The sequence below is a fragment of the Anomalospiza imberbis genome, chromosome 7 (genome assembly GCF_031753505.1).
Source record: "Anomalospiza imberbis isolate Cuckoo-Finch-1a 21T00152 chromosome 7, ASM3175350v1, whole genome shotgun sequence".
Classification (NCBI taxonomy): domain Eukaryota; kingdom Metazoa; phylum Chordata; class Aves; order Passeriformes; family Viduidae; genus Anomalospiza; species Anomalospiza imberbis.
The window spans coordinates 9,812,608-9,825,795 of NC_089687.1; the positions used below are offsets into that span (position 1 = coordinate 9,812,608).

At 48.8% G+C, this 13,188-nt stretch overlaps 1 protein-coding gene across 1 annotated transcript in view; it reads left to right on the forward strand.

The window, feature by feature from the left end:
- Positions 1 to 10,575, forward strand: part of ITGB5 (integrin subunit beta 5) — a 58,011-nt gene extending 47,436 nt beyond the window's left edge. Inside the window, exons 11-15 of the mRNA XM_068195337.1 lie at positions 3,560 to 3,782; positions 4,528 to 4,631; positions 8,085 to 8,201; positions 9,297 to 9,463; positions 9,992 to 10,575. Of these exons, the coding sequence (XP_068051438.1) occupies positions 3,560 to 3,782; positions 4,528 to 4,631; positions 8,085 to 8,201; positions 9,297 to 9,463; positions 9,992 to 10,087 (707 nt within the window). The 3' untranslated portion in view covers positions 10,088 to 10,575. The remainder of the gene's footprint in view (positions 1 to 3,559; positions 3,783 to 4,527; positions 4,632 to 8,084; positions 8,202 to 9,296; positions 9,464 to 9,991) is intronic.
- Positions 10,576 to 13,188: the final 2,613 nt, after the last annotated feature.

A 13,188-nucleotide genomic window follows, 5' to 3' on the forward strand; every position in this document is an offset into this window, starting at 1 on the left:
AGGCTTTAGGAAAAACCACCTTTTATGAAAAGCCCCAGTGAGAGAGCTTTTAGTGCATGGAGTTTCAGACCTCTTGGTGCAGTTCCTAAAAGGCACAGTCATTGCAGAGGGCAGAGGGGCTGTCCTGCCGAGCAGGGTCACAGCCTGCTGTCAGGAGCCTGGGATGAAATCAGGGTCAGAGGCTGGAAGCTTCTGCCAGAAGCTGCTATCCCAATTTGGGAATGACCCTGCTTGGGAGCAGCGAGAACAACGCTGGTGTGGGGGTGCCAAGCCGGGTTTGTGCGGTGCCACGCTGGGGGCAGGGAGGGTTTGGGCTGTGGCTGCCATCCTGGGGGGCAGCTGGGGTGAAATGAGGATGGTTGGATGTCCTGGTAAAAGCTGCCTGAGTGACAGTGAGACGTGGGTGAGCCTCAGTCACCCAGACTGGGGCACAGCAGTGGGATGGAGATGTGTTTTGGGATGGGGAGAGATGGAAGCACCAGCAGGGCTGTGAGTCTCAGCCCACTCTGGTGGTGTCCTTGGGAGCAGTGCACCCCATGGCTCCAGCCCCGATGGATCCCAGACTAGTAAAGCTCAGTGTGGGGACTGCTCTCCCCCACAGAAGCATTGCTTTCCTCTGCACACCCTCCCAGCAGGTTTCTGCAGCCTCCTGACATGTGTTTTGTGTTAGCCCCGCCCTGAAGGTCAGGAGCTGACTGGAAAGAATGTTATCAAATTCAGGGGAGAATTTCATTTCCTAGTTAGATCTGGATCTTTTAAACTTCTAAGCTTGTCTCATTTTGAATATGGGAACAGAAGAAAACATCTCTTATTATGTTTGGAGGACATAATTAATGTATTTTGGCTTCACAAACCAGCTTTAACAGAGAATGTACAAACTCAAAGGGTTCAAGGGGGTTAAAGTCCAGGGTGATGCCCTGTGACACGAGACTGCTGCTGGTGCAGAGGTGTCTTGAAACACACCCTCCTTGAGGACATATTGCGGTAGAAATGAAACTGGGAAGTGAAACTGGGTTCATCATGGGCACAGTGGTGGAAAGTTTCCTGCAGGCATGATGGCAGAGAGAGTGCTTAGCCACATCAGCACTGTGTGTGACCGTGGCAGAGCTGGGACTGGGAACGAGCAGCACACTGTGCTGCAGCACGTGAGTACTGGGTAACACTCTGCAAACCACAGCTCTGGGTCACTGTCACCAAAAGCCTCGCTGCCACATTGCCTCGGGACTCCTCTCAGTTTTTGTCCATAGCAAGAGGATGGAGTGTTTTCCCACCTCTGGTGCTCCAGGTGGATGTTGAGAAGTGGGACTCTTGCTGTGCCCATATGAAAAACAAATGTTTGTCATTCACAGAGTTTCTCCAGTCTTTGGGCTGTGTGGGGGATGGATGGCACCAGAAGTGTAGCTCATAGTGCTTGCAGGAGTGGCCACTCTTTCAAACTGATGGAAGCAATGGAGACTGTGACATCTTTGCCACTGAAGGTCAAGATGGAAATTCCTGCTCTTGGCACATTGACCATGATGAGCTTCAGCCAGTGACTTCTTGCACACTAAGCCAGTGTGGCCAAGGCAGGAAACACATGTCAACATGTTTTGACATTTTAAGCTCACACCCCACACTTAGTCACCCTCATACAGATTGGCTTTTTCTTCATCCCCGTCAATAAACAAAACCACATCCTTTAAGATGCTGTTTCTTAAGTTTTCCAATCACAGTGGTTTAATAGGATGCATTATTTACAAATGGCCATTTGCCTTCCCCAGAACAGTAATTTCAGGCTCCACCTCCAGCCTGCCAGGGGCTGGAAGGGATGTGCAGTCTTTCTAGCCTCCTGTGACCTAGCACTGATGCCTTTAAAAACGGAACCATTTAATGGTCCAGAGACAGATTTTCTCTGGATTCACATCTTGTGCTGCATTCTGCGGTGTCCTAGGAGAACTGAGGGGTGATATGAATACCATCATCTTGCTTCTCTTGGCCCTCACAGTTCAAATTCAAGCCTGAGCACATTTACTAATCTCCATCTGCTTTGGATTCCTTGAAATAGTGCCATTTATCAAAACCATAGTTTATAGCTAATTTGGACACTTGCATTGCTGTGAAGGCCCAAAACCTGCTGTGTGTGAGAGCCCAATCACCTGAATTAATTGTGAATTAAAGCCAGACACCCTATTTGGTTTGCTTGTGAAGTGATGGTCTTAGGAATCCCCTACTCTGCAGCTGCCCCCCAAACAACAGCAGCTGTGAATGTAGCTGAGCCCATGGGCTCAAACTCAGAGTTTTCTGTCTGAGGAAAGGGCAAAGCTGTCATTGTGAAGGCAAGCAGAGCAAGGGATTTTAATCTCCATCAGATGTAGGCACAGAAGGAGGTCACCCCTAGAGATTCTGTAAACATAATCTCCTTTGTCCGGTAATGTTTGACTATGCAGGCTGGATCCAAAGCAAATGGTGGGAGTGCAGAAGACACTGTAGAAGGACAACTTGTGATGTGCTTGGGATATATGAGATGCCTAGTAAAACAGAAGGTGCTCCTGTGACTTTTGGCAGGGGATCTAGCTTGGCAATCCACAGCCTCTGGTCATCTTGGCACAGTGGGAGAGGCAGGGAGATCTCTGGGTTTGTGTCGATGAAAGGAGGGTGAATATAATTTTTCATGTCTGGGGTGCTCGAGGCTCTTTCCAGTGGAAAAGCTGAGCTGTAATTAGGTTGCTGATGAGCCTTGTACATAAGCCCTTCAGCTCTTTAAACTGTGCCTGCAAAGGCATCCCTTCTCCTAGGGACTGGCCAGGGAAGAACTCAAGCAGTCTCCAGCAGATGGATGCCTCTCTGAAACCAGCTGCTTGGAGGACAGCCACTCCACTTACTGTCACTGACAGCCTTGGAGCCTGTTGACTTTCTCAGCCCTTCACTAAGCCCTGTAGCTCCAAGGGGATGCTTCAGTGGAGGAGAGCCCTTACTGGATTGGTTTCATCATCCATTTCTGCTGTGATCTGCCCTGAGCTACTCCCTGGGGGCGGCTCAGCTGGTTGGTCCCAGCAACCTTTGTGGCTCTGGCTGTGACACAAAGGTCTTGTTTGGACACAGGAAATCGTGCTCGTTTATATAATTTTTTTCAAGGTTTTAGGAGAACTTCTTAAGTAAAACTGTTAAGAAGAAAGGGAAGGAAATACTTTATGAGATGGGCAATCTGCTAGGCTTTTTGCTGCTAAACTCTGGGCTCAAAACCAGCAAGGAAGCAGTACTCCATTCCCAACTTAATATCTCTCGATGTAGACAGAGAAAGAAGAGATTATTTCATACAAAAGTAGGAAGGGGGAGGTGCCCCCTTGTTGTCTTGAGCGACTATAGAGGGAAGCTAGAAGAGCAATGAGTAGGTATTTTTTGCTGCTGAATGTTGATATTAGTTTGATATTTAAGTGTTTCCCATCAGCATCTGTTTGTTGCCCTGCCGAGTAAGGTCTCCCTAGCAGCTCTTCCTGCTGGGCTGCTGGTCCTTCCCAACCACAGCATGCATTGGTGGCCCCGAATTCTGCTGACACCTCTCCCCTGCTCTCACCTTCAGGTCATGGGGAGTGTCACTGCGGGGAGTGCAAGTGCCACGCCGGCTACATCGGGGACAACTGCAACTGTTCCACCGAGATGGACAGCTGTGTTTCCAGCGATGGGCAGATGTGCAGCGGCCGGGGTGCCTGCGTCTGCGGGAAGTGTCAGTGCACCGAGCCAGGGGCTTTTGGAGAGACCTGTGAGAAGTGTCCCACCTGCCCAGGTGTCTGTAGCACTAAAAGGTACTCACAGGCATCTCAGGAGGGATTTCTCACTGGTGGGAAGGGCAGCTCTTTGGTTCCTGGGAGACTTTTCAGCTAAGGAATTACTTCTGCTTTGTTACATGTGTGATCAGCCCCCAGCAAACCTACTGCTGCTAGGAGCCCACGCTAAGCACCCTGGCAGTATCCCAGGCAGAGCAGCAACAAGTCTTGTTGCCCTAGTGCTCATGGAGATTCATGTCCCTGTTCATTTCCAGTGCTGTCTCACTCTGCAGGAAAGGCTGGCAACCCCAGTTTTGCTGCACTCTGAACTGCAGATGTCTGGGTGCAGAGGAGGGGAGGACTGGAATCAGAGTCACTGCCCCCGCCTCACAGCAATGAAGGTGCCCCAGGCATCAGCCTCAGACTAGCACAGAGCAGCAGGACTGCCTGCCTTTATCTCAGGCAGGATGGATTCTGGAGTAGCTGACGTGCAGCTCCTGACATCCAAAGGGCAAACAGACCCCAAACCTACAAGCTGCTTCGCGCTTTCATTGAATCCTTTGCACTTTCATTGGATCCTAGAATAAATCCATCCTTGCGATGGAGATTCCTGGCCCTGAAGCTGCTCCTCCCTTGCTGCAGCAGATGTGCAGTTGCTGCTCCCTGGTGCAGATGTGCAGCCTCCAAACCAGCACCAAGGGAGTCCCTTCTCAAGGGTCGAATCCCTGTGTTCATGCAGTTTTTGACACGTGCTTAATCTTCCCCTCTGTGTGTGTTCCTGCAGGGATTGTATTGAATGCAAGCTGTTTAACTCAGGAAGACTGGCTGATAACCAAACCTGCCAAAAGCACTGCAAGGATGAGATCATCACCACTGTGGATGTTCTTGGTAAGTTGGCAGTAGCAGGACTGCAGGTGGTGGGAGCCAATGACTGTGGCATGGAACTCTTCTTAAGCAGACTAAGACATATCTGTAAAGGAAGCTTCAGGGAGCACCTGTTGTTTAGAAATGTGTGAGTGTAGGTAGTATGTACAGGTGTATGTGTGGTATGTGTGATGCTGTCTCTGGGCTATAATCCATACTCAAGTAAAAAGTTCTTTGATTTTAAATAAAATCTAACCACTACTGCCAGTGCAGGGAGCAAAGAGAGTGGGGTGAGGTCACATGAGACAGATGAGATGACTTGTGAGAGAGTGCAAAAGGACAAAGTATCACTCAAGAAAAGGCATTTTCTAATCTTCTCTTCGAAGAAGTGAGCTTGTAAGAGAAAGAAAAGCTGTTTTGAAAATGAGTTCTGCTGTGGTGGAATTGACTGCTACAAGTCCTCCTGGCAATCTCCTGCCCTTTGTGTCCTTTTCTAGTCACCCCACATGTGCATCCTCAGCAGATGACTTTCTCCCTGCTTTTTTCAAGATACGTTCTGGGAGTCCCTGGTTGCTATTTAGGGGAGTAGAGGGGATCCAGACTTGTGACAGATTTAATCACAATCCTGACCTTGGCCTTAGCAATATCTCTTGGAGGGAGGGATGGAGATGAAGCAGGGATAAGTTACTGTCTGCATCTGGCATTTCCTCCTCTTCCTTAGTTTATAGAGGTGGGAGTCCCATACCTTGCTCAGCTTTTCACTCACTTCCTTCTAAGCTGTCTGCAGGTGATGTTTTTCCCATTGACTCCTCTCACATCCAGTGCCCCACTTTTAAATTATGACCAGTGGAGTTTCCTGCCCTTCCCTTTGGGACACGTCCTCTCGTTCTCTCCATTCACTGTGCAGTTTAGCAAGGAGTGCACCTGCACCTGCACCCTGCGAGAGGTTTGGAAGTTCAAAACATGCAAAGCTCCTTTCTAATGCCTGTCTGGCCAGCAAATATTGGAAATCAAAGCTCATACCTCCTGCCTGGTTAGTGTACTATGCCAAAGTCAGCTTTTGTTCTGCCTGCTCCCTGGAAGGTGAGGCTGGGCTATAGTTTGTCAGCCTCTTGCATGGCTTTCAGAGAAAAAACAGCCAGACTTCTACTTTAAGACATTTTTGGGAATTATGATTATGCTTCTGTTGAACTGTTGTAGTCAGATTGCACACAGTGGGAGCTCAAGGCACTTTGTGGCTTGGAGATCTGGGATGCTAGAGAAAGAGGTAAAGCAGAATATTCCTAAAGAAAGTTCTTGTGGGCTATGGACTTCTTCACAGGCAGACTTGGCCAAATCCCGGTTTTCAAGTGCTTTTGTATAATTTAGCACATATTACAAGACCCTGCTGAAAGGCAGAATGCTGATATTTGTCACAGAATACATAAGTCTGTATTGTCCTGGCAGAGGAGGATAGGACCTTCTTAAATATCAAATTGCAATGAGCATCGCCTTGAACATCCCAGCTGCCTTTTGACTCTGGACATGACATAATCAGGGCTTCAAAGCTTTGTAGAGCAGAGGCCTCTGTCATTGGACTCATGAGCAAGAAGGCTGCCTCATGGGAGGCTTGTGTGACTTTCTTTGGACTCTGCAGGATCTCCTTCTGTTCTGCAGTATTACCTTTGCATTCCTGGCAGTTCCAGAGAGGAGCTTTTGGCGTGAAAGGAGCATGACAGGTCCTGCTCCGAGCTGAACCTGGCAGCAGCACCCATCAGTGAACCTGAAAACTCAATGGAGCCCTCACACCTCTCTCTGTTGATATGTGATCTCTGAAACCTAGTGAAGACCAACAGAAATCATTACCATTGAGACTTTAATCACTGTATCTTTTACTGAAATAATGGTGCAAGGATGGGAGTGAAAGCAGCTAGACCTACAGGAACTAAGATTTGCTGCTCAACTCAAAAGGGCATTAGTCAAGAAACATGGAAGTATTATCTATATTAATCTAATTAGTACTTTGCTTTGTAACAATCAGCACTTTCCCAGCTCATTCTTTGCTACCACTGTGTAGATAGAAGAGGTTTTCCTGTCCCAGGGTAGGAACAGCTGAGGTTTGTCCACACCAGGAATGTGTCAGGACTCACCAGAGAGGCAGCTGCATCTGAGCTCAGCTGTTGAAATGGAGGATATTAATCTTTTAACTGGATGCAGGTCAAAGGCATTGAAAGGAAAAACAAACAGACAGGAGAGAGCTAAGGGGCTGGCGTAGCAGTGGCCATTAATGTGATCATTTTTCAGCATGACAGGCATGGATACAAGAACTGTGGAAAGCTATTTCCAGGTGCCTAAGACAAGGTCATGCGTGTCTTTGCCAGCCAACAGCACTGGGTCCCCACATTCATCTCCCATGAAACTCTCAGCCCTTGCAGGCTTGCAGAGTTGTGCTCCTGTCACAGCCAGAGATGCTTCCCCAGCTCCCTGCAGTCACTGCCCCTGCAGTGGGGGCATCGAATGAGCTTTGGCTGTGCAGGGCAGTGCCTCTGCTGAAATCACCTCTTAAGCTAGATCTGCAAATCTTAGGTGATTGCTTTGCTCAATCTTAAATTGCTTCTTTGAAGCAGCCTTCCTCAGGCAGCACTGACAGTGACCAGGCTCTGTCTGGTGCTATGGTGTGTCAGACACAAACACACAGCACTCACATGGCCCTGGGAATAAAGCCCTCTCATTTCTTGCAACTCCCATATCTACACATCATCCTTGCAAGCAGCTCCTCCCTTCCCCCTCCCTCCCTCCCTCCCTCCTCCCCTTCCCATTTTCCTTTTCTATCTCACTCTTTGAAAACAAACTTCTCAGCCGTTTCCGGAGCTGGAGCCATTCGGTACAGCTGGAGCACAAGCTGGCCGTGGGCTGCTGCTGCTGCTTCTGGCCCTGTCTGTGTCAGTGCCCCTTGTTTTCCCTTCACCTTCCACTCTTCAAGAAATGTAGCAAATTAAGAAGAAAATGGCACTTATTGCAGAAGTAGACTTGCATGAAGGAAGAATATTTGAGTGTGAGGTTGAGTCTGTTTGCTATGCGGTTTGCCAAACTCAAACAGTAAATCTGGACACTGCTCAATTACATTTTGTATGAATTGTGATCAAATTGTGCTGCTTTCCAGGCTTGCTTCCCATTCCTCTGCTCCCAGGCATCCCTGGAAAGCTCTGCTTATCTTGCAGGGGAGAGCTGTGCTAATTCCTAATATTGAACCTGCCAGCTAAGTCAAACAAGTGCTGTATTGCAGCTTTAGACATAGCCGGTCAGACAGGGTGACTAGCTCAGAATCAGGGAACCCACACCATTTCAAGTTGTTAGGGGGAATTACATTAAAAACTAGAGGGTGTTGGAAGCATTTCTTTGAAAAGTTATGGTAGAAAAGTTGTGAAGTGCTTAGGATTTTTTTTTTAATGTATAAAAACTTATGCAAAATTCTGTGATTCTTGCATCTGGTTCCAGAAACGGATGACCCCAACGCGATCCTCTGCGCCTACCCGGTGAACAACTGTGTCATGAAGTTCACCTACTTGGAGCTTCCCAGTGGGAAATCCAACCTCACCGTCCTCAAGGAGCCAGGTTGGCACTCCCTTGGGTTTCTTTTTTGACAGCACAGGCAGTCTCAGGAGAGGTGATGGGCTGCTGGGGAGCCTGGTGGGCTGCAGAAAGGCTGGCTGCATGTGTGAGCAGATAAACCAGGGTGATTTAAACTGAAGTGTTTTACGGTGATGAAACCCAGCTCCAAATGCTCCCAACTTAGTAAAAGAGAACTATGAGAGTAAACCTTGCTGAGCCATCAGCATTGCCAGCAAGTGGCTGAAGAGCTTTAGGAAGCTGAATTAACTGAAGCCTATTTAAGTAGCAAAAAAGTATGCTTGATTTGGAGATAAAGCCCCTGAGAGCAAAAACATCAGAAGGGGACACCTGGTGCAGCTGCCGGTTAAGTCAGGATGTTGGGAAAGCCCTGCACCACCTAAGGATTTCCACATTGCCAAGGAGTTCTCGTCCAGGCTGCAGATCCCTACTCCCCTCCACAGGCTGTGCAGACAGCTGTGCTTCCCAGCATTCTTTAATCACATACAATGCAGTTGCTCAAAGAAAACCCCTCGTGGTGTTGCAGGACAAGCTGGCGAGCATCCAGCAGTAGCTTCTTGTGATTTGCTCTGGTCCTCCGAGGCACGGGCCAATATGGGAAAGACTGAGATTCCTCATGTTCTATTTCAATTGTGCTGCAGTTTGCACTTAATTGAAAGACCAGCTGATTAGTTGACAGTTAATGTCCTTACATAAAAGTCCTTAGTGATCACCTGTCTCTGTGTGGGAGAAGCTGAGCTGGCTTTCACCAGAGGCACCTTAACTCTCTGTGTCCCACATGGGTCAGCTGGCATTAAAACCCTGCATCACTGTTGGACAGTGGCACTGCAGCCCTACTACGTGACATCCCAGCTCTGGTGACATCCATGGGAGGTGTCCCTTTGACCTGCCTCTAGCCAGGAATTTATTTAATTAAAAAAAAAATCAGTTCAATTTCAGAGGGCACTGTTGCTTTTTCAAGTTCAGCCACTGCTGCTAGCGCTGCCTGAGGTCACTTGCTCTGTGGCAGCAGTACAAGTTATTGCCTGATCCGGGATACACTCACACCAGAGCTAATTAGCTTTTCTGCCTCACTGCCAGCCTGCAGCTCAGCCCCCAGCGCTGTGACCATCGTGCTGGCAGTGATTGGCAGCGTGGTGCTGATTGGCATCATCCTGCTGGCGCTCTGGAAGCTGCTCGTCACCATTCACGACAGGCGGGAGTTCGACCGATTCCAGAGCGAACGCTCCCGCGCCAGATACGAAATGGTGAGCCCGGGGTAGGGGTGCTGTTGGGGTATGGGGGGCCTGTTGGGATGCAGCAAAACAGCTCTGCAGTGATGGAGAAGGGTGGCAGGAACGAGGGATGCAGGTGTCCATGCCCTGTGGTGCCTTCAAGGTCCAGCATCTTGCACTGCCTTCTCCTAGGCAAGTTATAAATGCTTTGCAAAACTATACCCAGCCTTTGGTTTCATCATCTATTTCCAAGCAGAGCTGGAGGCTGATGGAGATAGGGGAGACTGTGGTGGCAGCCACATTGGTCAGGTCTGTGAGGGAGCCCTTCTGGGAGGCTTTGAGGGGGTGCTCAGCATTGCAGGGCAGTGCCTCTGCCTGCAGGCAGGATGGAAGGTGGGTCTGATGGACCAGGTCTGGTTAAACAACACTGCCTTTGGATCTGAATGTTCAGTTCACTCAAAACCAAACACAGCGCTGTCACCAAACAAATTGGTATGTTTTTACCATGGCACAGACTTTGTTCCTCATCTTTGTTCTTTTTGTCTGCTCCTCTCTCCAAAGGCATCCAATCCTCTCTACCGAAAGCCTATTTCCACACATAACGTAGAGTTCACGTTCAACAAGCTCAACAAGTCTTACAACGGTACAGTTGACTGAAGGGGTGTCAGTGCCTGGCACTGCCATGGACAATTGCTTGATGGCCGGGCTGCTTCCCCACTTGAAGATGGGATTCTCTTCAGGGGCGAGAATCCCTTACGACGGGACTGGTCGATGACCAAAGCCTGTTATTTGCACAGTAAGGAGAAAGGTCTGGTTCATTCTGGAAGCACAGATACAAGGGCAGGGTCCCTGCCTGTGTTGATGGACTCTGAGCCGTGTGCATCTCCATACCCCAGCTTTCCAGATGTATTAAACCTGCCAACTAAGTGAACCAAGTGCCATATTGCAGCTTTAGACATATCCTGTTAGAAAAGGTGACTAGGTCAAAAATCAGGGGAACCCACTCCATCACAAGTTGTTTGGGGGGAACTAGCTTGAAAACAGGGTCTTGGAACCATATGTGTAAGAAATTAGAATAAAAAGCTCTGCAGTCTTTAGGAATTTTTTTTTATATAAACCCCAAAATAAAACAGTTGTGCATATAAGATGGTGTGAGTAGAGTGGATTGTTTCTTTGCTGAGACCCCACCAAAACTGGGGCTTGCTCCTCCTGCCAGCAGCAGTGGTGCTGCTTGATGGATTTATTAATAGAGCCTTATCAGCCAAAGCATGGCTATAAAACATGGAGCTGGAGCTGTAGGGACTGTCACAGAAGTTGTGTTGATTTAATATACTTGTGTTGACCTCGGGGCAGGGAGTGCCTCGGGGAGCTCCTGCTCTGAGCCAATGGTGTTAAACAGATTGGAAACCGGTGGGAGCCCAAGGAAAAGGGAGTTCTATCTGAGGAAACTAATATAAACACCCATTCCTTATGGTGTGCAAGTAGGTGTCCAGCCTGGGTGGCTACAGGAGGGCAGCTGAGAGCACACAGCAGCTCATCCAGACTTCTGACTTTTTACCAGAGGACTGTTGCTGTGGGGTCCTGTGGAGCCCAGCTGGAAAAGGAGGGGGAACCCTGAGCTTTTGGAAAGAGACCTGGATAAAGACCAGTGTTGTTGCTTCACAATGTGTATTTTGCTTTGGTTTTTTGCTTTTTTTTTCATTTTTTCCCCCAGACTATTCCCCCAGCCCCGTCTGTTTTCCTCTGGAGCTGGGGTTTGGGTTACCCTGCTGACAGCTGCAGCTTTAAACCCACACAGATGGGGCTGCAGCCGCTGCAGGAGAGAGAAGCTGGAGCAGTTGCTACTGCCTGGGTTTTTTTTTTTTTCCTTCTTTTTTTTTAATTTCTTTTTTTCTTGTCTCTTCACCCTGAACAGATCATGCAATAGTCAGCTGAAGGAAGCTTGCCAGGGAAAAGCAAAAACAAATGGTGTTCATTGTTTTGACTTGCTCTTCTCATTGGAAAAGGGCCATGGGCCCATCCTTCCGGATTTATTTTTTTATGTGTTTTTGCCTCTATAAACAGAAGCTCTTATTTGTTCAGTAAAAACAGCTCTCCTTCAAGAACTTTGTGCCCCCCCTCTCCGCCTACAAGCAGCACTGAAGAAATGCAGCAGACCATACTAAAAATATCTCGGAACTGGGATTTTTAGGAGGGCAGCAAGTCGCGCCTTGTCGGCATCGGTGATGATCAGGTGGGGTAAAAAACTCAAAACCTCAAGCAAATGAAATTTATGCTGTCTTCCCACTTGATTCCACTAAATCTACCCTAGCAAGGGAGGAGGGTGCATAGATCCATCCTGAAAACTAGTGCAGGGGCAGGCTCTGGTTAAATGCTGCCTTCATGTAACCCACCACGGGTGGAGGCTGTGTTGCCTCCTCCTGCAGCACCACGAGCAGCAGGACAGGCCTGAGTACTGCACAGGGGCAGCTCTTCAAGCTCCACATCTCCTACACCATAATGAAGTCCAGGCTAAAGTTTGCAGGCTGAGAAATTGCATTTTGAAGAGCTGGGACTAACCTTGCCACCTGGGAAGGAGCATCCATGGGGTAAATTTGGGATTTGTGATCATCCCCCTGCCATGTGCCAAGATGGCAAGACAGATTTCATCACTGATGCAAAAAATAGAAAGCAGCCAGAAAATAATCATCACAAGGAGACAGAGCAAGTTTTAGCTTGGTTCATGTGGCTGCCTCAAACAAGTCATACTGCCCCAGGCACAGAAAGGGGGAGCAGGAAGGAAAGCCCAGGAAAAGGAAGGGCAGGAATGCTTTAAACCAGCTTTGCCACCCAAAGCAGCAAATGCTGTGAATACACTTCTGCTTCAGTTAATTTGTGAGGGACCAAGCAGTTCAAAAACAAATCCACCCCTTTGCACTCTGAAAGGAGAGGCACCGCACAGGCAGTGCCCCCCTGCCACCCTTTCCCTTGCACTCTTGCAGATTACCTTTGTGCTGTGGCATTTCCCACAACACTGGGTTAGGGCTGAGAGACTGGGCAATCCAGGCAGTTGTAGGGAGCCAAGATTTGACTCATTGCTAAAGGGTGGTTTGGGCAGGGAGAGTGGAAAAAGCAGAGAAAAGGCCTGGGGACGGGACTGCAAGTGCCCTCCTTCCCCTGCCCAGGGAGACGACTCAGCTGTAAAGCAGACTGGTCTGCAGAGTAGGCAGGGAGCAATGTGGGACCAAATAAGCAAGGGGAGGGTGCCACAGGCCAGGCTGCTAAGCCAGTGTACAAAAAGAAGGGAATAGGGTTGATGCTGTCAGTGCTGCCTGTGATGCTGCACCAGGCAGTGCAGAGCAGCCCCCCAAATTCAGCTTTTCCACAAGGTTACATCTTAAAAAAAAAGTAAAGAAGAACTGCTAAGGCTTTGTGTTACTGGGTAAGCAGATCTGCCTTTACCCTTGTAAGAGTAGTGCCAAGCACAGTCATGGGAGTGGTGTATTTCAGTCAGCAGCAGTTTATTTGTGTCTGTAAATACATGCAGCCTGACCACAGCTAGCATTCCTGAATGAAAGCTCCAGCAGAAGGCATCAACGGGTCAGATGTGATGGAAAAATGTCAGTGCTTGTCTAGCCAAGCTGGAATCCGGATGCCCTTGCAACATCATCTCCTCTTGCTTCCCCAGCCACAGCTGACGGCTGCTGCTGCTGCAGGGTTGCTGGGTCTGGGCTTTTTCCCTGTGCTGCTGGTCTGGGGGAGGAGACAGCACCATTCCT